Source organism: Salmo salar, chromosome 23 (genome assembly GCF_965601325.2).
Source record: "Salmo salar chromosome 23, fSalSal1, whole genome shotgun sequence".
In the NCBI taxonomy this organism is placed as follows: Eukaryota; Metazoa; Chordata; class Actinopteri; order Salmoniformes; family Salmonidae; genus Salmo; species Salmo salar.
In genome coordinates this window covers 47,865,576-47,891,143 of record NC_138313.1, presented here as the reverse complement: position 1 = coordinate 47,891,143, position 25,568 = coordinate 47,865,576, and the positions used below count along the sequence as shown (strand labels likewise).

Here is a 25,568-nt window from a genome sequence, read left to right as displayed (position 1 = left end):
ATTTACACCGCTCCAGCCGATGCTTGGCATTGCGCATGGTGATCTTAGGCTTGTGTGCGGCTGCTCGGCCATGGAAGCCCGTTTAATCAAGATCCCGACTAACAGTTATTGTGCTGACGTTGCTTCCAGAGGCAGTTTGGAACTCGGTAGTGAGTGTTGCAACAAAGGACAGACGATTTTTACGCGCTTCACAACTCGGCAGTCCCGTTCTGTGAGCTTCTGTGGCCTACAACTTCCCGGCTGAGCTGTTGTTGCTTCTAGACCTTTCCGCTTCAAAATAACAGCACTTACAGTTGACCCGGGCAGCTCTTGCAGGGCAGAAATTTGACGAACTGAGTTGTTGTAAAGGTGGAATTCTATGACGGTGCCACGTTGAAAGCCACTGTTTGCAAATCATTTGACAAATAAAAATGTGAAATGATTAAAATATGTTCATGAACATTAACTCCTTATTTCTTCTTCATCTTGTGGGGAATTGTTTCACTGATCCTCTGTCTCAGCATTATCCACAGGGTAACTGCCAACTTGTCTCAGCATTATCCACAGGGTAACTGTCAACATGTCTCAGCATTATCCACAGGGTAACTGCCAACATGTCTCAGCATTATCCACGTGGTAACTGTAAACCTGTCTCAGCATTATCCACAGGGTAACTGGCAACCTGTCTCAGCATTATCCACAGGGTAACTGCCAACCTGTCTCAGCATTATCCACATGGTAACTGTCAACCTATCTCAGCATTATCCATAGGGTAACTGCCAACCTGTCTTAGCATTATCCACAGGGTAGCTGTCAACCTGTCTCAACATCATCCACAGGGTAACTGTCAACCTGTCTCAGCATTATCCACAGGGTAACTGTCAACCTGTCTCAGCATTATCCACAGGGTAACTGTCAACCTGTCTCAGCATTATCCACAGGGTAACTGTCAACTTGTGAGTCTGAAAATGGACACTGGAGGTGAAGGAATCGACGTCGTAAGTATCAATTGGAATGTACAAAGACATCATTTCCAAATACAGATGTTAAGTGTACAGAGGTAATTATATACATTATATTGTTTCAGATGCGACCTTCCGATGACTCCCATGTAACAACAATTCAACAATGGACCAAGTTATTTGAGCAAACAATGAAGAATATTGAAAGCACTCTTTTAGTTATCAGTCATTAGTCATTCATTCAGATTTTTCAAAGTATACCACAGCAGGCTATTGTGATTTAGTCCTGACCTTTGTAGTGTTATGCATTGATTTTTTTTTAATGTAGCCTAGCTACAGTATTAAGGTAAAAAGAAAACATTTCCATTCATTAAAATACATGGCAACATATATTTATGAAATATATTTGGGCATTTATTTTACTAGCTACCACAGCATGCTATCAAAATGTATTTCCATATATTTAAATATATAAACATATATGTAGAAATATATCAAAAAGGCCAATTTTGTAATATGTCCAGATATTTAAATATATGTAATATAAGGCTTAAACACATATTTATTTAAATATACATAAATACATAAATGTTGTTAAAACAGGGTGGCACCAATGATTAGGGCCAGGCGTTTTGGTTGTTCTTCGGTTGTTGTTTTTCTACCCCGCATTTCCATCATCAAGTGTCCGATATAGAACCTTCTCACACCATGATCATCTAACATAATTGTCCAATTAGTCCAAAATCAATTCCCAACCATGTGGATTGACTCCAGATGAGATTAAATAAAATTATTTGCATCAACAACATACACTTTAGCCTAATGCAGCAAATTATTAGCCTATAGACAAACCAGCATAAATATTTTAGATACTAATTGTCTGTTATCAAAATTATAAAGGAATAATAGGCATGTTATCTAAGAAAATATAGCCGTACAAACTAGCCATTTTCATTAAACACAGGTACAAACGTCAATGATGAGGATATATATGGCTTTTGCAAGCGCCAACATCCCTCTCGAAAAAGTTGACAATCCCAAATTGCGTTTATTCATTAACACACGTAAAGAACGGAGCCGCAGTCCGGTAAAAACACAACGGAAAGCATAGTAACGGACAAATCCACTGACACACATTGTGTATGAGAGCTGGGTGAAGACGTTAAAAACAGATGGATAAATTGGGTTATTTCTATAGTGAATGAAAATAGGCGAGCCATTAGTATTCTGAAAATAGTCTATATTTCACCCTCTACATTTTCTGATAGAAAAATGCCTATCATACCCATATGTTATTAACAGACAACGATTACGTTGTGAAATATTGTTGTTGATTGATGTTGTCTTGTTATGTACGGACGAGACTGTTTCACTATGTCCTCCACAACGTTTCAAGGTCGAAGCATTCTTCTGAGAGGGCATAATTATTTCAGATGGCTGTCTATCCTGTCTTTCCATTGAAAATGTAACGCTAAATTGCAAGTTTTGCAGAATATATTGTAGTCTGCAATGAGCATCCCGGCGGGGAATTTCAAGCGATAGAGATTTTTATTGTACACTTCTATTTTCTGCTTGGATTCATAGTCTTTCTCCTTTACGTGTCCTAATTTCCCCATTTATATAACTTCCTGTGATCAGGAATTGTCTGTTGGAGGCGATCAGCTTGAGAAAAACGAGGTGTAAAATCACTCATCTACAAACAGCATTCCCTGCTAAATAATAGGCTTTGTGAAATTAAGATTCGTATGCTGCGCCTCCCCTGGTTTAACCTGTTTAGGATAGGGGGCAGTATTTTCACGGCCGGATAAAAAACGTACCCGATTTAATCTGGTTATTACTCCTGCCCAGAAACTAGTATATGCATATAATTGTTTGATTTGGATAGAAAACACCCTAAAGTTTCTAAAACTGTTTGAATGGTGTCTGTGAGTATAACGGAACTCATATGGCAGGCCAAAACCTGAGAAGATTGCATACAGGAAGTGCCCTCTCTGACCATTTCTTGGCCTTCTATAGCCTCTTTATGGAAAATAGAGGATCTCTGCTGTAACGTGACATTTTCTAAGGCTCCCATAGGCTCTCAGAAGGCGCCAGAACGGGGAATGATGCAGTCCCTGGCTGAAAAACAGTAGCGCATTTGGATAGTGGTCGATCTGAGAACAATGAAACGAGTGCGCGCGTGCATGTGAAGAGTCCATTTTACATTTTCAGTCTTTGAACGAAAACGACGTCTCCCGGTCGGAATATTATCGCTATTTTACGAGAAAAATCTCATAAAAATTTATTTTAAACAGCGTTTGACATGCTTCGAAGTACGGTAATGGCATATTTTGACATTTTTTGTCACGATATGCGCCGGCGCGTCACCCTTCGGATAGTGTCTTGAACGCAAGAACAAAACGCCGCTATTTGGATATAACTATGGATTATTTGGAACCAAAACAACATTGGGTGTAAACTAGAAGTCCTGGGAGTGCATTCTGACGAAGAACAGCAAAGGTAACCCAATTTTTCTTATAGTAAATCTGAGTTTGGTGAGTGCCAAACTTGGTGGGTGTCAAAATAGCTAGCCATGATGGCCGGGCTATCTACTCAGAATATTGCAAAATGTGCTTTCACCGAAAAGCTATTTTAAAATCTGACACCGCGATTGCATAAATGAGTTCTGTATCTATTATTCTTAAAATAATTGTTATGTTTTTTGTGAACATTTATCGTGAGTAATTTAGTAAATTCACCGGAAGTTTCGGTGGGTATGCTAGTTCTGAACGTCACATGCTAATGTCAAAAGCTGTTTTTTGATATAAATATGAACTTGATTGAACAAAACATGCATGTATTGTATAACATAATGTCCTAGGAGTGTCATCTGATGAAGATCATCAAAGGTTAGTGCTGCATTTAGCTGTGGTTTTGGTTTTTGTGACATTATATGTTAGCTTGAAAAATGGGTGTGTGATTATTTCTGGCTGGGTACTCTCCTGACATAATCTAATGTTTTGTTTTTGTTGTAAAGCCTTTTTGAAATCGGACAATGTGGTTAGATAAAGGAGAGTCTTGTATTTAAAATGGTGTAAAATAGTCATATGTTTGAAAAATTGAAGTTTTTGGATTTCTGAGGTGTTTGTAATTCGCGCCATGCCCTATCATTGGATATTGGAGAGGTGGAACATCTAGATGTATTAACCTGTAGGGCTAGGGGGCAGTATTTTCACGGCCGGATGAAAAACGTTCCCAATTTAAACAGGTTACTACTCTGGCCCAGAAACTAGAATATGCATATTATTAGTAGATTTGGATAGAAAACACTCTGAAGTTTCTGAAACTGTTTGAATGGTGTCTGTGAGTATAACAGAACTCATATGGCAGGCAAAAACCTGAGAGAATTCCAAGCAGGAAGTGGAAAGTCTGAGAATTGTAGTTCTTCTTTTAATTCTCTATCGAAGCTACAGTGTCTGTGGGGGACGTTGCACTTCCTAAGGCTTCCATTGGCTGTCTAAAGCCTTCAGATAGTGGTTTCAGCAATTTCCTGTCACTGGGCAGAGTATAGGAGCTCAGTTACTGAGTGGTCTGCCTGGCAACAAAGGGATTGGATATGCGCAGTCACGCGAGCACGCCGTTCCTTCTTTTTCTTCTTGAATGAATATGCTATTGTCCGGTTGGAATATTATCGCAATTTTACGTCAAAAATGCCATAAAGATTGATTTTAAACAGCGTTTGACATGCTTCTAAGTACGGTAATGGAACATTTTGACTTTTCGTCTCTCGTTCCGCGCTCGCGCGTTATGCCTTTGGATAAGTGATCTGTTCGCACAAACAAAACGGAGGTATTTGTAAATAAATATGGATTATTTCGAACAAAAACAACATTTCTTGTGGAAGTAGCAGTCCTGGGAGTGCATTCTGACGAAGATCAGCAAAGGTAAGAGAATATTTGTAATACTAATTCTGAGTTTAGGTTGCTCCAAACTTGGCGTGTGTCCGATTAGCTCGCCGTGATGGCTGAGCTATGTACTCAGAATATTGAAAAATGTGCTTTCTCCGTAAAGCTATTTTAAAATCTGACACAGCGGTTGCATCCAGGGGTAGTCTATCTATAATTCTTTAAATAATTGTTATATATTTTGTCAACGTTTATGACGAGTATTTTTGTAAATTGATGTGCAATTTCACAGGGCATTTTGGTGGGAATACATTTTCTGAACATCACGCGCCAATGTAAAATGCTGATTTTGGATATAAATATGAACTTTATCGAACAAAACATACATGTATTGTGTAACATAATGTCCTAGGAGTGTCATCTGATGAAGATCGTCAAAGGTTAGTGCTTCATTTAGCTGTGTTTTGGGTTTTATTGACACATGTCCTTGCTTGGAAAATGGCTGTGTGATTATTTTTGTCTATGTACTCTACTAACATAATCTAATGTTTTGCTTTCGCTGTAAAGCCTTTTTGAAATCGGACAATGTGGTTAGATTAACGAGAAGTTTATCTTTAAAATGGTGTAAAATAGTTGTATGTTTGAGAAAGTTGAATTATGACATTTGGTTGTTTTTGAATTTTCCGCCCTGATATTTCACTGGCTGTGTCCCGCAGGTGGGACGCTAGAAGTTAAGCGATCCCTCCACCAAAAACGAACGGACAACCAGACTGGAATGACTGAGACTTGTGTCAATTACAGAGCATTTCCTAGGATTTTCTGCCTGCATCAAACCCAGTGGATAATGCTTGAAATATAGGTCAATAAAAACAGTTTTTATTTTTTTTTAAACGCCTGGCCCTACTATATAAACCCTCTATTTATGCTATGGATCCCCATTCACTGCTGCCAAGGATTAAAACAATTATATCACAATAATGTTTGCAGCGATTATTATCATCAAAAACATCTAGGAAATGTCTTCTCTGTTCGCAGGTTGTTAATCTGCGATGGATTTAAAATCCCGTCCAGAGTCAGGAAGGGATTTATTTATGGAGATATGCATCCAGCCACAGATCCCCTGACTTCTTCAGTGACCTGGAGAAGAACAAAGGTGGATAACAAACCAGGTAAATCACAGGAAACTGAGAGCAGCAGGTATCACCTTATGATGTACAATCTATTCCCAGAGGATAGCACTTCAAATATTCATTTAAACACGTGTTTTACCTGACAACATCAGTGAGGCCTTGCTGCATGGTCTTGACCTGATAGGGAACTCCATGTTTCTCACACAAAGCACGAACCAGAGGAGCCACCAGGTGGTAGTTATGACGGGGCATGGTAGGAAACAGACTGGGAGAGAGAGGGGGAGACAGAGAAAGAGAGGCAGAGAGAGAGAGAGAGTGGGGGGGGGGGGGGGGGGCAGGGGGAGAGAGAGATTAGAGAAAGAGGCAGAGAGAGAGATAGGGATGGGGGAGGAGTAAGAAGAGAGAGGGAGGGAGAGACAGAGAGAGCAGACACAATCAGAATTTTTCAGAGAAACCTCCATTTCGGAGTAGGATTGTATCAATACTGTATCTAAACACTATTACGAGGTAGAGTAATTAGCACAAACAACTGTTAACCTCTCGGGGCTAGGGGGCAGTATTTTCACGGCCGGATGAAAAACGTACCCAATTTAAACAGGGTACTACTCTGGCCCAGAAAATAGAATATGCATATTATTAGTCGATTTGGATAGAATACACTCTGAAGTTTCTAAAACTGTTTAAATGGTATCTGTGAGTATAACAGAACTCATATGGCAGGCAAAAACCTGAGAGAAATTGAATCAGGAAGTGGGAGAAATTAGAAATGTAGTTTTTCTTTTGAATCCCTTGAAAAACTACAGTGGCATAGGATTTACATTGCACCTCCTAAGGCTTCCATTGGCTTACAACAATCTTTAGGAACTGGTTTCATCCGTCACCTGTTACCGGGCAGAAAATTGTGGCTCAGTCAATCACTGGCCAGTCTGAGGACAGGTGTCTTATGACGCGCATGCACGTGACTTCGCTGTTCGTTATTTTTCTTCTGGGATGAATAACTATTGCCCGGTTGTAAAATTATCAGAATTTCACGTAAAAAAATACCATAAAGGATTGATTGTAAACATCGTTTGACGTGTTTCTACAAACGGTACTTTTGAACATTTCGTCTATGGATTTGCATCCACGCCACATGGCATTGTAAAGTGTTCTGGATGGGTCAACAAAACGGACGTATTTGGACATAAATGATGGACTTTGCAGAACAAATGAACATTTCTTGTGGAAGTGGGACCCCTTCCGTGTGCATTCCGCCGAAGACCAGCAAAGGTAAGAAAATATTTCGAACATATTTTTAGAGATTTGTCGACGCCGTGGTTGTAGGCTAACTGTATAGCTTAGCATTGAAGGCTAAGTTCTGTACTCAGAATATTGAACAATGTGCTTTTTCCGTAAAGTTATTTTGAAATCTGACAAAGTGGTTGCATAAAGGAGTAGATTGTCTCTAATTCTTTAAATAATTGTTATAAATTTTGTCAACGTTTATGAGTTCTTCTGTAAATTAAGGTGCCTATTCACCGGGAGTTATGGGTAGAAAACATTTTCTGAACGTCACGCGCCAATGTAGAAATTAGGTTTTGGATATAAATATGAACTTGATCGAACAAAAAATGCATGTATTGTCTAACATGATGTCCTAGGAGTGTCATCTGATGAAGATTGTCAAAGGTTAGTGCTTAATTTTAGCTGTATATCTGGTTTTGTGACGGCTATCCGTGCTTGGAAAATAGCTTTTTTATTTTTTATTTGCTAAGGTGCTATCCTAAAATAATCTAATGTTTTGCTTTCACCGTAAAGCCTTTTTGAAATCGGACAATGTGATTGGATTAACGAGTAGAGTATCTTTAAAATCCCGTATAATACTTCAATTTTATTTATTTTTTTGTTGAATTTCACGCCGTGCTGTCTCACTGGTTGTTGTCCAACCAATCCCAAGGATTTTATCTCGAAGGGGTCCTCAAGAGGTTAAGTTATATTTAAGATCAAATGAAGCTGAATACTGCTTAAACTATAACTTTAGTATGTCAGTGACCTGATAAATGACCATATAAATACAGTATATACTGTTGACAGACAACAGTAAGGTGGGATATTTGTTCCACTTACTGGTGTTCAATCTGAAAGTTGAGGTGTCCACTGAACCAGTCGTTGAAGGTTGACTGTTCAATGTTGCAAGTAGCGCTCAACTAAGACCACAGAAAGAGACACGTTATAGCTCCCTCTGCTGGAGAACTACAGATGGCACAGCCCCAGAAAACACTCCTGGGCCTGTATTCAGGACTGCTGTTACAGGATCAGTTTAGCCTTTTAAGATGATAATGAATAGGAATGTAAGGACAGGGGGAACCTGATCCTAGATCAGCCCTCCTACTCCAAGACACTGTGTATATGGACCCAGTTGTCTAGTAATGATGACATGTTACCTGCATGGTGAGCCAGTCCTGGTGTCTCTCATGATCCATCTCCATAGGAAGGTGATTCATCTGGGTCACCCATACAAACCAGTGGCTTTCCAAAAACCTATATATACACACAGTACAATATAATTATTCTGCCACAATATTATGTTACATTATTACAACAAGCACAGCATTGTGCTGTTTTCTAATACTGTAGATAGTTTGAATACAGTGAATGAATGAGTTAATCTTTGAGCTCCCTCTCAGTTCATACTTTACCTGACGAAGCTGATCAATGCTACTGAGCCAAAGAAACCAAAGAAGGGATAGTAACAGCAGAAGAAGCGAAGGTAGAAACTCATCGACCACGCCAGATCCTTCACAGGAGACAAAGATTGGTATTATGGTCAGACATTATCATACCTGGGGTTCCTACCAAAGCAACAATCATCACACCTGGGGTTCCTACCGAAGCAACATTTATCACATCTGGGGTTCCTACCAAAGCAACAATTATCACATCTGGGGTTCCTACCAAAGCAACAATTATCACACCTGGGGTTCCTACCAAAGCAACAATCATCACATCTGGGGTTCCTACCCTGGGGTTCCTACCAAAGCAACAATCATCACACCTGGGGTTCCTAGAAAAGCAACAATCAACACACCTGGGGTTCCCACCCAGTGGCAACATGTCATTCATGTTTTGAGCCCCACATTTATTAGAAATTATAGATGAAACGTATCGATGCTCATCGGACATAAACATTACAGAACAAGTTGGAAATTGCGTTTGGAAGGAATTTTCTCATTTTACCAGTTGTAAGCTGGGGATGATTAGGTGGCAAAAGATGGTATGAGGGCCAGATTGGGAATTTAGCCAGGACACCAGGGTTAACACCCCTACTCTTACAATAAGTGCAATAGGATCTTTAATGACCTCAGAGAGTCAGGACACCCGTTTAACATCCCATCCAAAAGACAGCACCCTACACAGGGCAGTGTCCCCAATCACTGCCCTGGGGAATTGGGATATTGTTTTTTTAGACCAGAGGAAAGAGTGCCTCCTACAGGCCCTCCAACACCACTTCCAGCAGCATCTGATCTCCCATCCAGGGACTGACCAGGACCAACCCTGCTTAGCTTCAGAAACAAGCAAGCAGTGGGATGCAGGGTGGTATGCTGCTGGCACAATCAGTGACAGTGTCTAACTACAAGCATTGTGAAGCAATCACTAGCCTGCTATTCAGTGGAGTGGCTGTGTGGTCACACATCTGGGATTAAGGGGCTCTTTTCCAATTTTAAAACGATAAACATTCAACATTGGCCACGCTGTCAATGAAGCGTGATTTTTTGCCGCACTCAAAAACAACTGTTACCTCAGAACTGCGAAAACTTGACTTCAAGACAACTGTGAAGATGGGAATAAACGAGCTCCGACTGGGAAAATACGTTTTGAACGGTCATCCAACTCGGGAATTGTAAATCCGGCCTCTTTCTAGAGCTACGACCTGAAGATCAGTGACGTCATCATGATTCAACCTTGTTTTGAAATGCACCATAAATCCAGAAAAGCATGATTTGTGCCGCGCTCTAAACAACTGTTAACTCAGAACTGCGAAAACTTGACTTCAGTGAGTTCAAGACAACTGGGAAGTCACGAATGAATGACTGGGAAAATACGTTTTGAACGGCCATCCAACTCAGAATTGTATATCTGGCCTCTTTCTAGAGCTACGAACTGAAGATCAATGATGTCATCATGATTTAAGCTGGTTTTTTATCTGAGTTCCCACTTGTCTTGAAAGCACCATAAATCCAGAGAATGACAGACTTTGATGACAACATTTTCCCACGACGGACTTCGGCGCCACTTTGAGCACAGCACAACAAGGTGATGTATTGTATGCTGCTGCATAAATATAATATGCCGGGGAGATATGTATACTGTAGTTAAGAAAGTAATACTAAGTGTATATTCTGTAGTAAGATATTAGTAGCCCATGTGCCTCACTCTAATAATTTGGTCCCTTTCTCCCTCATAACTTACTGTTCTGACTTGGTGGTGCACATGTAGCCTACAACCTGTTTTATAGAAATGTAATCATTGAATATTGTAAGAGCTTTCCTTGTCTGCTTATATCCCCCCTTTATTTATCCTATGGTTCTGACTTGGTGTACAGGGAGAACACTTGAAGAACGGCCCGTGTTCTGAATTCTGTCTCGGTACATTTCAAAAGCGCTAAACAAATAGTTATATTGGCTACGTCCGTCCTAGCCTGCTCATTAATGTCTTAATCTAAATGACAGATTCCCTCTTATCCGCTTGTCGTCCCCTTATGCCATAGCTTGTACATCTCAAATTGTCATTAGAAACCACAGTTGTTTAACCAAGTCAGCCATATCAGCTATGTTTTTTTAAAGACAGTAAATGAGGCTGAATGAACTGTTTCGCTGCCAGACAAGGCTCCGCTGCCAGGTGGAGCAGTGGTAAGATGACGGGACTCTGCTGTTGGCACAGCTATATGTAGGTCTTAACAGTTTGTGTGCACTGTTTGTCACCATTACAGTATAATTAATGTATTGTTTAGTGGTGTGTTGTGGCTTTGCTGGCATGCATCCCATTTTTTTATTTTTGCATGCTAAAATCACCCCTGTTTCTAGCAAAGCAACAATTATCACGGTGATTAGGAAGTTAGTTCACCCGATGTCACAGAAAGGCCAAAAAGATCATCAAGGACAACAACCACCCGAGCCACTGCCTGTTCACCCCACTATCATCCAGAAGGCGAGGTCAGGTCAGTAAAGGTGCATCAAAGCGGCAACCGAGAGACTGAAAAACAGCTTCTATCTCAAGGCCATCAGACTGTTAAACAGCCGTCACTAACATTGAGTGGCTGCTGCCAACATACTGACTCAACTCTAGGCACTTTAATAATGGAAAAATGTATGTAATAAATGTATCACTAGCCACTTTAAACAATGACACTTTATATAATGTTTACATACCCTACATTACTCATCAAATATGTATATACTGTACTCTATACCATCTACTGCATCTTGCCCATGCCGTTCGGCCATCGCCCATCCATATATTTATATGTACATATTCTTATTCATTCCTTTACACTTGTGTGTATTAGGTAGTTGTTGTGAAATTGTTAGATTACTTGTTAGATATTACTGCACTGTCGGAACTAGAAGCACAAGCATTTCGGTACACTCACATTAACAGCTGCTAACCATGTGTATGTGATAAAATTTGATTTGATTTAGTCATTTCTGATGGTACAGTCAGTGTGTTGTTGGTGGTGCAATATTATGCTCGCTAGCTTTAGTGAGCGATGAACAAGGATTTAGTGCCCCCAGGTGTTAGCATAATCATATCTATCCTGCCCTGCCTTTCTAAGGTCTACGAAAGCCAAGTTAACAAACAGATAACCGACCATTTCGAATCCCACCGTACCTTCTCCGCTATGCAATCTGGTTTCCGAGCTGGTCATAGGTGCACCTCAGCCACGCTCAAGGTCCTAAACATCATATCATTACTCTCTCATGGAAGCCTTATGTTCCAGATGGGAATGATGAGGATTAAGTCTACATTTATTTGGTATGAAATCTCACCACCCAGTCCTGTCGTAAAAACATGGTCCGCAATATCTGGATGTGGAAATACACTGGAATAAGTAGTGGAGGTCCAACTGAGAGACAGAAGGAAAATATTGGTGTTACATACATACATCAGTTGTCTATATTTTACTTGTATGTGTTCAATTGAAGTTGATGTGATTTATATACAGAAATCCATGAAACTTGTTCAGAAACTTACTGAGGAAGAAGTACTGGTGTTGGTGATGGTAGGGCATGTACTTCAACTTCTTTATACCATACTGCAATAGACAGAGACAAGGAGTCAGATGGATCTTACACAGAAACACTAATACCGTTTTAACACTACTGAGCCAAACTGTTACATGGATATCATTACATGGTTATTTCATGAATATTACATTCATTTAATGAACTATTAACCCTTGTGTTGTCTTTAGTGTAAAAAATGACCCGCCACTATGTTTAACAGCAGAGAAAACCCCCTAAATGATATTTTTTCAACTTGAAATTTGATTACTTTTCCTAGTGTCCCCAACATTAGAAAAAGTGAAACATCGCCTTTGTTCATATTTCCATGAAAGCTGTACACCACCAGGGTACAAAGATTGTCTTAGGGTCATTTTTGACCCGGCAGTTATAAAATAATTTACACACCACAAAAAAAAAAGATAAATGATAAATTGAGATTGTGTGTGCTACTGATTGAACTCAGACAAAACTAAAACTTCCTTGTACATGTGCAGCATCTCCACTCCATGACCCCACACATGACTCAAGTTCACAGACTAAATAAACACTATTTCAGACAAAATAAACAACATTTCAGACATAATAAACATGTCTTGAAAGCATTGTTTACTAATGGGGAATGCAGTCAGAGGCTATAAAGGTGCTGCAGATGACAGCCCCCCCAGTTCTCTCTTTGCTGAAGCCATGACTGCACGTTTCAGTGCCCAACAGGTCGTAGATCTGATTTTTTCAGATGTCCAGGAGGAACAAGAGAACAATGATTTAGAAGAGGAGGTGGTATCTGAAGAAGAAGACGGGGAAGAAGATGAAGAAGAAATCCCCCAAGCTGAAAGAGAAACATTTTTGTCAAAGAACAGCAAAATAACATGGTCCTTGTCACCATATGACAACCAGGGCAGGATGGCAGCACAACATATCATAAGGATGACCCCAGGGCCCACAAGGCATGCAGTTGCCCATGCCCAGGACATCGCCTCAACATTCTACATGTTCATCACACCAGCCACCTAAAAAATCATCCTGGAGATGACAAATTTGGAGGGTTTCCGTAAATATGGAGACAACTGGAAAAGGATGGATGAGAGTGACCTGCGTGCCTACATAGGGCTGCTAATCTTAGCGGGTGTGTATAGGTCCCAAGGCGAGGCTACATGTAGTCTCTGGGATGCAGAGAGTGGAAGGGTGATTTTTCGTGCCACGATGCCACTGAAAGTCTTTCACACTTTCTCAAGAATGCTACGATTTGATAACCGTGAGTCAAGACCTGCAAGACATGTGAGAGACAAACTGGCGGCTATAAGAGAGGTCTGAGAGAAGTGGGTGGAGCGTCTGCCGTACCTCTACAACCCTGGGCCTGAAGTAACAGTGGATGAGCAACTGGTTCCATTCAGAGGTACATTTTTATTTTCATATCTGTAATATAAGTGATTTTCACTGTTCATTTTATTATGTATTGCTGTAATATCTTTGATTTATGTCATTGTTTTCTGTGACACTGATATTAATTACTGGTAGGAATCTCTTTTGTCAAAAGGTCACTGTTCTTTCCGGCAACATATGCCCAGCAGGCCTGCAAAGTATGAAATCATACTTGGAAGATACAAGTCTGCACAGGGAAGCCGACCAGTGGAGGCCCGGAGAAGAACCAGGGGATGTGGGTTGTGCTTGATGTGATATATGGACTGAGGAGGCACAATTTCTTCACCTCTTCTGAACTCAGCCAGCAAGATCCTGAAGAGGAAGATCACCATGGTTGGCACAGTTAGAAAGAACAAGCCTGAGCTCCCCTCTGCACTCCTCGCAACAAGGGGGAGAAAGGCCTTCTCATCAAAGTTTGCCTTCACCCCCCCACCACTCTGGTTTCTTACCTATTGTGGTCCTCCTGAGCACACTGCACAAAATGGCTGAGATCAGTGATCATAAGGACAGGAAGCCAACCATCATCCTGGACTACAACCACAACAAAGGAGGCGTGGACAACCTGGACAAGGTGATTGGAACTTACAACTGCAGGAGGATGCCCGCTGGCCCCTGGTCATCTTCCACAACATCATTGATGTGTCCTCATACAATGCCTTCGTGATATGGAACAAGATCAACCCTACCTGGATGCCTGATAAGCGGAACAAAAGGAGGGTGTTCCTGGAGCAGTTGGGAAAGGCACTTGTAAACCCACACATTCAAAGAAGGGAGTGCCTCCCCTGCACAGCAGCATCTGCAGCGCTTGTGAAAGCTGTTCAGGGGGCAGATTCTTGTCCTGATCCACCTGAGGCAGCAACTGGGGCAGGCAAGAGAGGAGATTCCAATTCTGCCCCCCAAAGAAGGACTGTAAAACAAATACTATGTTCTGCACATGTGAGAAATACATCTGCAAAGTCCATGCACACACACTTGCATACTGTCCTACATGTGCTGATTAGAGTTGATTGATTTATGTTCTTCACGTTTTTGTTTTGTATTTATTATCTTATTTTATTCTTATTTATTGTTGTTGTTTATACACATTGTGGGTGGGGGCAATGGTTAAACAAATGGGAGAAAACTAGTATTTTATAGTTGAATTCCTCATTGTAATATAAGAATATATCACTATGTTGCCAAAAACTTTCAAAACTGTTATTGTTTCCTTTCAATAAAATGCATTCAAAACTACTTTCTGCACATTTCTGCTATTTTCTTAGGCTATACAAGTGCTAAAAAGTTTATGTTTACACCTCTTGCTATTTGTTTTACCTTTAGCAATAATAATAATAATAATAATAATAATAATAAACCTCTACTTTAGTAAAGAAAACAATTATGACAAGTGTGTTCTAATAAAAACGAGTGATTAAATGCAGTCTTTCTGCATTGTGAAGAGGGAAAACCCAGATATTCACAAAGTTTGTGATGAATGACAGGTTTAAAATTTAAAATTCAATTAAGATGTTTTATTTTAGGGGTTTAGTTAAGGCGGGTCATTTTTTACCCCTAGGACAAGGGGAGCAGATAGCATGTTAAGACTACACAAGGGTTAAAAGGATATTTGAATTTTACATTAGTATTATTACATGGTTATTTCATGAATATTACATTAATTTAATGAACTATTACATGGATATTATTACATGGATATTTGAATATTACATGAATATTTAGATTATTATTCAAATATGACATGGAGTCAGATGAGTCATAAAGCACTAAGGTTGTGGGTCCAGTTGGGGCAGGGTTCACAAATATAATAGATTGATAACTACCTCTACAGGCTGCTTGTCTCCCAGGACGAAGACATGCAGTGAGTTGACATCAGGATCTTTACTAAACACGTTGGGTTTAGCGTGGTGCTGGAAGTGACGATGGTTCCACCAGTTAGCAGAGGCACCCTGGAAACATTCAAAGGAGATCATCCATTGAGAATGGTTTTCAGTCCAGGACTGGGTTTAAACTGTGTCCGGTTAACTTATCCAAAGAGTAGCAGAAGATCAGCCTAAAGAAACAGTAATGTCAAATGTCCAACCATTGTCCAGTAGCCTACCTTTAGGTGTCCAATGACAAACTTTTGTAGTACGTGATTCCAGCTGGATTTCTTGAAGACTGACAGGTGGCCGAAGTCATGCTGCAGCCAGCCAGCCTGGGACTGAGAGGGAAAAAGAAAGGCAGATTTTGAACGGTGTCTGAAAGGTGGTTTGGTAACCCTATCGCTAACCCAAAACCCTTACTCTAACCTAACCTCACCACCCCTAACCTTAACCTTAACCCTAACCTTCGATCCCTATGCCTAACCTTTGAATCTGCCTGTCAACTATCTTCTTGTACTCCCTAATAATACTGTAATGGTACCTGAGATGTGGCCAGCATGAGGGAACAGAGCAGTGTGAGGCTCCAGCTGGTCCCCCAGACCCAGAGCAGGCCCAAAGCCAGGGCCTCTAGTAGCAGGATGTGGCCCAAGTAGAGGCTGAAGAACAGGAGGCGGGCACGGAGGAGACCCTCACTCTCCACATGGTCACGCAAGGCCTGGAAGTCCTGCACCAGAGCTGCCTGTATGGGTTAGAGGTGATCAATAATCAATTAAGACGTATGAAGTAAGGGGTCTTTCTCAATTAAACTGGCCTTGATTTGAGGATGCGAGAAATTAGGATGAGAGGAATTACAGAAAGACCAACTGTGATAGAGCAAAGTAGATGAACCAGGAGGAAGGTGGATGATGGTAGAGAGATGAGAATTGAGGGAGTGGAGGGGAGGAAGAGGACAGGAGAGGGATAAGGACAGTGTAAATTGAGAAGAGAAACCTGTAGAGAAGAAGAAGAAGAGGAAGAAGAAGGGTAAGGAAATAGAAGTAACAGAAAGCTGAAGAGTACCAGGATAAGATGTAAGACTCCTGAATAGATAAACAGACAGCGGGCAGCGGGGCATCTGGGCACATAGACAGGCTGGTATAATGTGCCCTAGTTATAGGGGCATCTGGGCACATAGACAGGCTGGTATAATGTGCCCTAGTTATAGGGGCATCTGGGCACATAGACAGGCTGGTATAATGTGCCCTAGTTATAGGGGCGTCTGGGCACATAGACAGGCTGGTATAATGTGCCCTAGTTATAGGGGCGTCTGGGCACATAGACAGGCTGGTATAATGTGCCCTAGTTATAGGGGCGTCTGGGCACATAGACAGGCTGGTATAATGTGCCCTAGTTATAGGGGCGTCTGGGCACATAGACAGGCTGGTATAATGTGCCCTAGTTATAGGGGCGTCTGGGCACATAGACAGGCTGGTATAATGTGCCCTAGTTATAGGGGCATCTGGGCACACAGACAGACTGGTGTAATGTGCCCTAGTTATGGTAGATGACTGAAGACCAAATAAAAGAAACATTTATTTGTCACATCCGCCGAATACAACAAGTTTTAAGAAAAATACCTAAAAAAAAGTAAGAAATAGAAGTAACAAATAATTAAACAGCAGCAGTAAATAACAATAGCGAGGCCATATACAGGTTGTACCGGTACAGAGTCAATGTGCGGGGAAACCGGTTAGTCGGGGTAATTGAGGTAATATGTACATGTAGGTAGAGTTATTAAAGTGACTATGCATAGATAATAACAGAGAGTAGCAGCAGCATAGAAGGGGGGGCAAAGCAAATAGTCTGGGTTGCCATTTGATTAGATGTTCAGGAGTCTTATGGCTTGGGGGGTAGAAGCTGTTTAGAAGCCTCTTGGACCTAGACTTGGCGCTCCTATACCGCTTGCCGTGCGGTAGCATAGAGAACAGTCTATGACTGGGGTGGCTGTAGTCTGACAATTTTTATGGCCTTCCTCTGACAGCGCCTAGTATAGAGGTCCTGGATGGCAGAAAGATTGGCCCCGGTGATATACTGGGCCGTACGCACCACCCTCTGAAGTGCCTTGCGGTCGGAGGACGAGCAGTTGCCATACCAGGCAGTGATGCAACCAGTCAGGATGCTCTCGATGGTGCAGCTGTAGAACCATTTGAGGATCTGTGGACCAATGCCAAATCTTTTCAGTCTCTTGAGGGGGAATAGGTTTTTATCGTGCCCTCTTCACAACTGTATTGGTGTGCTTGGACAATGTTACATTGTTGGTGATGTGAACGCCAAGGAACTTGAAGCTCTCAACCTGCTCAACTATAGCCCAGTCAATGAGAATGGGGCGTGCTCGGGGCCTCCTTTTCCTGTAGTCCACAATCATCTCCTTTGTCTTGATCACGTTGAGGGAAAGGTTGTTGTCCTAGCACCACACGGTCCGGTCTCTGACCTCCTCCCTATAGACTGTCTCGTTGTTGTCGGTGATCAGGCCTACCACAGTTGTGTCATCGGCAAACTTAACGATGGGGTTGGAGTCAGGCCTGGCCGTGCAATCATGAGTTAACAGGGAGTACAGGAGAGGACTGAGCACGCACCCCTGAGGGGCCCTCGTGTTGAGGATCAGCGTGGTGGATGTGTTGGTACCTACCCTTACCAGCTTGGGGCGGCCCGTCAGGAAGTCCAGGATCCAGTTGTAGAGGGAGGTGTTTAGTCCCAGGGTCCTTAGCTTAGTGATGAGCTTTGAAGGCACTATGGTGTTGAACGCTGAGCTGTAGTCAATGAATAGCATTCTCACATAGTTCCTTTTGTTTAGGTGTGAAAGGGCAGTGTGGAGTGCAATAGAGATTGCATCATCTGTGGATCTGTTGGGGTGGTATGCAAATTGGAGTGGGTCTAGGGTTTCTGGGATAATGGTGATGATGTGAGCCATGACCAGGCTTTCAAAGCATTTCATGGCTTCAGACATGTGTGCTACGGGTCGTTAGTCATTTAGGCAGGTTACCTTCGTGTTCTTGGGCACAGGGACTATGGTGGTCTGCTTGAAACATGTTGGTATTGTAGACTCGAACGGGGATAGGTTGAAAATGTCAGTGAAGACACTTGCCAGTTGGTCAGCGCATGCTCGGAGTACACGTCCTGGTAATCCGTCTGGCCCTGCGGCCTTGTGAATGTTGACCTGTTTAAAGGTCTTACTCACATCGCCTGCGGAGAGCATGATCAAACAGTCATCTGGAACAGCTGATGCTCTCATGCATGTTTCAGTGTTACTTGCCTCGAAGCTAACATAGAAGTGATATAACTCGTCTGGTAGGCTTGTGTCACTGGGCAGCTCTCGGCTGTGCTTCCCTTCATAGTCTGTAATAGTTTGCAAGCCCTGACACATCCGACAAGCGTTGGAGCCAGTGTAGTATGATTTAATCTTAGTCCTGTATTGATGCTTTGCCTGTTTGATGGTTTGTCGGAGGGCATAGCAGGGATTTCTTATAAGCTTCCGGGTTAGTGTCCCGCTCCTTGAAAGAGGCATCTCTATCCTTTAGCTCAGAGCGGATGCTGCCTTTAATCCATGGCTTCTGGTTGGGGTATGTATGTACAGTCACTGTGGGGACGACGTTGTCAATGCACTTATTGCTAAAGCCAGTGACTGATGTGGTGTACTCCTCAATGCCATTGGAGGAATCATGGAACATATTCCTGTCTGTGATAGCAAAACTGTCCTGTAGCTTAGCATCTGCTTCATCTGACCACTTTTTTATTGATCTAGTCACTGGTGCTTCCTGCTTTCATTTTTGCTTGTAAGCAGGAATCAGGAGGATAGAGTTGTGGTCGGATTTACCAAATGGAGGGCGAGGAAGAGCTTTGTACACGTCTCTGTGTGTGGAGTAAAGGTGATCTACAGTTTTTTCCCCTCTGGTTACACATTTAACATGCTGATAGAAATGAGGTAAAACTGATTTAAGTTTCCCTGCATTAAAGTCCCCGGCCACTAGGAGCGCCTCCTCTGGATGAATATTTTCCTGTTTGCTTATGGCGGTATTGAGTGCAGTCCAGCAGCGGTCTGTGGTGGGATGTAGACATCTACGAAAAATACAGATGAAAACTCTCTATGTAGATAGTGTAGTCTACAGCTTATCATGAGATACTCTACCTCAGGCGAGCAAAACCTTGAGAATTCCTTAGATATTGTTCACCAGCTGTTGTTCACAAATATACATAGACCGTCACCCCTTGTCTTACCAGAAGCTGCTGTTCTATCCTGCAGTTACAGTGTATGCCAGCTGTATGTTATTCATGTCGTCGTTCAGCCACGACTTGAAACATAAGATATTACAGTTTTTAATGTCCTGTTGGTAGAGTATATGTGCTTTTATTATCCAGCGATTGTACATTGGCCAATAGTACGGATGGAAAAGGCAGATTAGCCACTCGTCGCCTGATCCTCACAAGGCATCCCGTTCTCCTTCCGCAAAATCTCAGTCTCTTTCTTCTGCGAATGAGGGCCTGTTCGGGTGTTTGGAGTAAATCCCTCTCGTCCGACTCATTCAAGGAAAATTCTTTGTCCAATTCAAGGTGAGTAATCGATGTTCTGATGTCCAGAAGCTCTTTTCGGTCATAAGAGATGGTAGCAGCAACATTATGTACCAAATAAGTTACAAACAATGCGAAAAAACTAACAAAATAGCACGGTTGGTTAAGAGCCATTAAAACTCCATCTTTAACATTACTATAACATTACAAAATATTTCCATCCACACCACACTGTGACACATTATAGAAAGTAACATTCTGCACAGCATTCTGTCTGAGAAGCATGGAATTCCCTATCAGCCAGAGAAAGACAGGCCTCACATTGGTACCCGGGTCCCTACCTAAACCTACAGTATGTTAGAGTGGGCGTGGGGCTATGTCAGAGGGAGAGACGCTCTAGGCTTCACATTCTATGTTTCATTATGTAGCCTACAACGATGTATGTTATGTAGAGGGAGAGAGAAAGATGGGCCTCCTCACATTTTTCCCCTGGTCCTGGCTGGGCTCTGTCGGTGCCAGCTCTCCAATCAGCAACGGCTTCAGAAACTTCCTGACAAAATTAGGATCAGGATGGAATGCGGAAAATGCGTCCTAGAAATTAGAGACATAGATTTATCTATGTTGTTTAAGAGAAATACATACAAATGTCATTTATTTGTCTCTCAGTAAAAAAAAATATTATTAATATTCACTTTGTGATTAAATAAAGATGCATCATGCAGAAATTGCTCTGCCATTTCCTGGTTGTTATAATTCTAATAGTTCACCTAATTTCAGTTTATGTGACAAAACAAGCAAGTAGAGAATCATTGAATGATCCAAACCGCTGGGAAATAACTTTAAAACAAATATTTGCATATCTCAGCAAACAAACAACAAAACCAAAAGTAAAAGATGCAAAAAAAACTAAACTTAAGAACAGGAAGCATAGAAGTAGAACAGATAGAACTGCTTCTTAGACTTTCAATGAGAATAACAGACCAAACATTTGCATATTGCAGCTTTCAGAGATTATCATGATCCAGTAATGTACGATCCACTAACAACTAGTGTAATATGTCATACAGTCATAATGTACGATCCAATAACAACTAGTGTAATATGTCATACAGTCATAATGTACGATCCACTAACAACTAGTGTAATATGTCATACAGTCATCATGTATGATCCACTAACAACTAGTGTAATATGTCATACAGTCATCATGTATGATCCACTAACAACTAGTGTAATATGTCATACAGTCATAATGTAGGATCCACTAACAACTAGTGTAATATGTCATACAGTCATAATGTAGGATCCACTAACAACTAGTGTAATATGTCATACAGTCATAATGTACGATCCACTAACAACTAGTGTAATATGTCATACAGTCATCATGTATGATCCACTAACAACTAGTGTAATATGTCATACAGTCATAATGTAGGATCCACTAACAACTAGTGTAATATGTCATACCTACAACATTATAACATTTTCAGTCTTGGAAAAGCTTGAGAACATTTCACCAACAACTTCCATAGTTAGGCTACTGACCGTGGCATCTTCTCCAGCAAAGTGACTGATGACCCTGATGCCACCCGGGTGTCTCTTTGCCCACTGGGTAATATTATAGACCTTCCTGTCGATGACCAACCACTGGTCGCCTCTGTGGCAGTGCCTCTGGACCTCTTCCCAGGTGTAGACTGCACTGCCACCTCGCCCTCCTCGCCCTCCACCGGGCCCAACCACGCCACCCTTGGCCGGCTCGCTTGACTCCGTCTGCTGGCCTCCGCCCCCCATCCTCGGTTCTCTCTGCTCCACTCACACCGTCGCTGTGTCAGCTACGCTCTGTCCAGTCTGTCCAACTGAAGCACACTGAGGACCAGTCAAATGCAACGTACAGAGAGGAAGTCAGGGAATGGAATCAGAATCAGATGATGCTGTCTGAGCCAAGTCACACCTACATGGTGAAATGGTGTGACTCTTCTGCAGCTTGATGTTTACTGGGATGAGTCTTGTCCTGGAGGCAGATCTGATAGATTTCCACCAAATAAGCCAGCTGCAAAGTCAAAATTGGCTACATTAAAAAATTAATGAAAACAAAAAGCTTTTTTGGTCTTAATTTAAGATCAGGGTTGGGTTTAAAATCTGATTTGATGACTGTGACTGTGCAAACTAGTGACCATTCTGCAGAGCTGCCTCCAGAACAACATTCATGACAAAAAACGCTAACCTGCGATTCTTTTGACTGAGGGAAGGGAGATGTTTTCCAGACAGCGTTGTACAACAAAATATGTTGTTCAATTAATTTGCTGAAAATATCGAGTGACGAATACCTGTAGAGGCGCAAGAATGTTAGCCAGTCTGGGTTCTGTAATTCTGTGGAGTTTCTATTCTAACAACATCGAAACCATTAAATATGTTGTTGAAAATATCTAATAACGAATACCTGTAGCATTCTGTATGGAGTTCCTATTCTAATCTAATGTTGAGCATCGATGCAATTTACCACGATGTTTATTTGTAACATTATATTAGAATAGAGACAAAGAGCATTGAAATGTTCTCATCAATAAATAATACAGAATACGGAGATGCGCCATTGTTTAGGCATGGACTCCTCTTCCGTTCCGCATATGTTCCCCGAGTTTTATATGACACACAGTGCAAACCTTTATGAGTGTTTCATTTTAATGTCTCTATAATGACACGCATGATAAAATCTAATAGTCCGTTGTCGTGTCAGCCGTTACAGAAATCCCCAGGCTACATGACATAACATTAAATCAGGCTATAGTGTTATCAACAATATAACGCAATTATACAATGATGATGTGTATATAGAATGAATAGAAAAGCTGCACTCACCAACATATCCAGATGTGCAATCCTCTCCTCGCTCCGTCTCTTATTCATAAAAATACATTTACTTCTTTCTGATCACCAGTCTCATCATCTATCCAATCAAATCATCAGTAGGCTCCTAACTGTATATTTCGTTCCTATAGCTCACTCAGTCATTCACCCACTCGTTCACTATACAATTCAAAGCCGATCATTCGAGTGTCTCTAGTCCAATAGCGTTGTTTCACTAGCCTGCTGCCGTATCTGCAATTGGTTCACAACAGCCTTTCCCGAATTATATAAAAAATAAATGCCGGCCCTATCAATCTGATTGGCCTTCAGGTCTGTCAATCACTTTCCTATGTCAATCACTTACCAATTCCAACCAATCAGGACGTCCTTGGACGCAATCAGGGCCCCGCCCTTGACATAGTGAGTGTTTACATGCTGTCTCAAGAAGAAGAAAGGACAGCCTCTCCCCTTGATGCTTTCCTGTGGCTCAGTTGGTAGAGCATGGTGTTTGCAACGCCAGGGTTTTGGGTTCGATTCCCACGGGGGACCAGTACGGAAAAAAATGATGAAATGTATGCGTTCACTACTGTAAATCGCTCTGGATTAGAGCCTCTGCTAAATGACTAAAATGTAAATGTGTGTAGGGTTTTATTAGGATCCCCAATAGCTACAGGCAAAGCTGCAGCTGCTCTTCATAAGCTCTACCCAAAACATAAACATAACATAATATATAACATGAATAGACAGATACAGAACTACATTAATTAAAATAAATAAAATAACATTAAATTACAATACACAAAACAAAAATATAAAACGCAACATGTAAAGTGTTTTGTGAGTTGAAACAAAACGATCCCAGAAATGTTCCATGTGCACAATGAGCTTATTTCTCTCAAATTTTGTGCACAAATTTGTTTACATCCCTGTTAGTGAGCCTTTCTCCTTCGTCAAGATAATCCAGCCACCTGACAGGTGTGGCATATCAAGAAGCTGATTAAACGGTGTCGAAGATGGCCTCCCGAGTGGTGCAAAGGTCTAAGGCACTACATCACGTGCGCTTGAGGTGTCACCAAAACCCCGGGTTCAATCCCAGGCTGTGTCACAGCCAGCTGTGACCGGGAGACCCATGAGGCGGTGCACAATTGGCCCAGCGTCGTCTGGGTTAGGGGAGGGTTTTGCCAGCCGGGATTTCTTTGTCCCATTGTGCTCTAGCGACTCCTTGTGGTGGGCCAGGCGCCTGCAAGCTGACCTTGGTCGCCAGCTGTACAGTGTTTCCTCTGACATGCACTGTCAACTGTGTGACCTTATATAGACAGGTGTTTGCCTTTCCAAATAATGTCCAATCAATTGAATTTACCACAGGTGGACTCCAATCAAGTTGTAGAAACATCTCAAGGATGATCAATGGAAACAGCATGCACTTGAACTCAATTTTGAAGTCTCATAGCAAAGGGTCTGAATACTTATATAAATAAGGTATTTCAGTTTTTTTTATTTTAAATGCATTTGCTCTAATGTCTAAAAACCTGTCTTTGTCATTATGGAGCATTGTGTGTAGATAGATGAGGGGAAATCCGTGGCTGTAGTGATGCCTCAAGCACTTCAGCGCTGTGCCTTAGACCGGTGCGCCACTCGGGAGGACGCAGATAGATATCCACGATATGGCAGAGGGTGTCAAAAGCCATAACACATACGTTTTTCCCGCTAACAGATTATGGTCAATAATATCAAAGGCTGCACTGAAATCTATCATTTCAAAGGCTGCACTGAAATCTATCATTTCAAAGGCTGCACTGAAATCTATCATTTCAAAGGCTGCACTGAAATCTATCATTTCAAAGGCTGCACTGAAATCTATCATTTAAAACGCTGCACTGAAATCTATCATTTCAAAGGCTGCACTGAAATCTATAATATCAAAGGCTGCACTGAAATCTATCATTTCAAAGGCTGCACTGAAATCTAACAGTACAGCTCCCACAATCTTCTTATGATCAATTTATTACAGCCCTTCATCAGTTATTCGCCTACTGTTCCCCGGGCGCCGAAGATGTGGATGTCGATTTAAGGCAGCCCCCCTGCACCTGTCTGATTCAGAGGGGTTGGGTTAAATGTGGAAGACACATTTCAGTTGAATACATTCAATTGAACAACTGACTAGGTATCCCCCTTTCCCTTTCCCTTGTGTCAGTGCAGTACAAGAATGCCCTTCTCTATAGGCATGCTGAAAGTCTGTTGTTAATTTCTTCATAGAGAAATAACATTGCATATCTGTGGTCAAACACAATTATTTCCAAAGAGTTTTTTAAGAGCCGGCAGTAGACTTATTGGTCCGCTGTTTGAACCAGAAAATAACGCTTTACCATTCGAGGGTAAAGGAATCATGACTTTAGCTTCCCTCCAGGCCTGAGGGAAAACGTTTATCTTCAAGCTCAGATTGAAGATAACGGCAACATATTCTGCTACTATACCTCAGTAGCTTTCCATCTAAGTTATCAATACCAGGTGGTCTCTCATTACTGATGGCCTGCAACGCCCAAAAAATTCACCTATTCCATGCTAACCTTATTACATTTATTTTCTTTCAAAGTTAGGTATTTTATGCTTGAATATGATGGCTCACAGTTTGTTGTTGGAAAGGGAAATGTATTCAACTGAAACGTGTCTTCTA

General features: G+C 41.6%; 1 protein-coding gene across 4 annotated transcripts; it reads right to left on the bottom strand.

Annotated features, from left to right (window-relative positions):
- Positions 1-1,969: 1,969 nt before the first annotated feature.
- LOC106584797 (acyl-CoA Delta-6 desaturase) lies at positions 1,970-23,137 on the bottom strand. 4 transcript variants are annotated; one of them, XM_045705980.2, is made up of 15 exons: positions 22,907-23,137; positions 22,272-22,374; positions 22,003-22,097; positions 21,593-21,913; positions 20,525-20,635; positions 16,041-16,238; positions 15,736-15,837; positions 15,458-15,583; positions 12,187-12,247; positions 11,982-12,058; positions 8,634-8,731; positions 8,379-8,475; positions 8,062-8,141; positions 6,095-6,220; positions 1,970-5,962 (listed from the first exon to the last, which is right to left on the bottom strand). In XM_045705980.2, exons 4-15 carry the CDS (start codon positions 21,836-21,838, stop codon positions 5,911-5,913), a joined length of 1,374 nt encoding a protein of 457 aa, XP_045561936.1. In that variant the 5' UTR covers positions 21,839-21,913; positions 22,003-22,097; positions 22,272-22,374; positions 22,907-23,137; the 3' UTR covers positions 1,970-5,910. The 4 variants fall into 4 exon arrangements, with proteins under 4 accessions (XP_045561936.1, XP_045561934.1, XP_045561937.1 ...); XM_045705978.2 differs by lacking the exon at positions 22,003-22,097; XM_045705981.2 differs by lacking the exon at positions 22,272-22,374.
- Between the last annotated feature and the right edge of the window lie 2,431 nt (positions 23,138-25,568).

Excerpts from the sequence above, each read along its gene's own strand:
- LOC106584797 (XM_045705980.2), bottom strand. The coding sequence starts at position 21,838 with ATGGGGGGCGGAGGCCAGCAGACGGAGTCAAGCGAGCCGGCCAAGGGT. Across the intron at positions 12,248-15,457 it reads GAGACAAGCAGCCTGTAGAG|TATGGTATAAAGAAGTTGAA; the intron begins GTAGTTATCAAT and ends TGTCTATTGCAG. Across the intron at positions 8,732-11,981 it reads TTTTACGACAGGACTGGGTG|GATCTGGCGTGGTCGATGAG; the intron begins GTGAGATTTCAT and ends TCTCCTGTGAAG.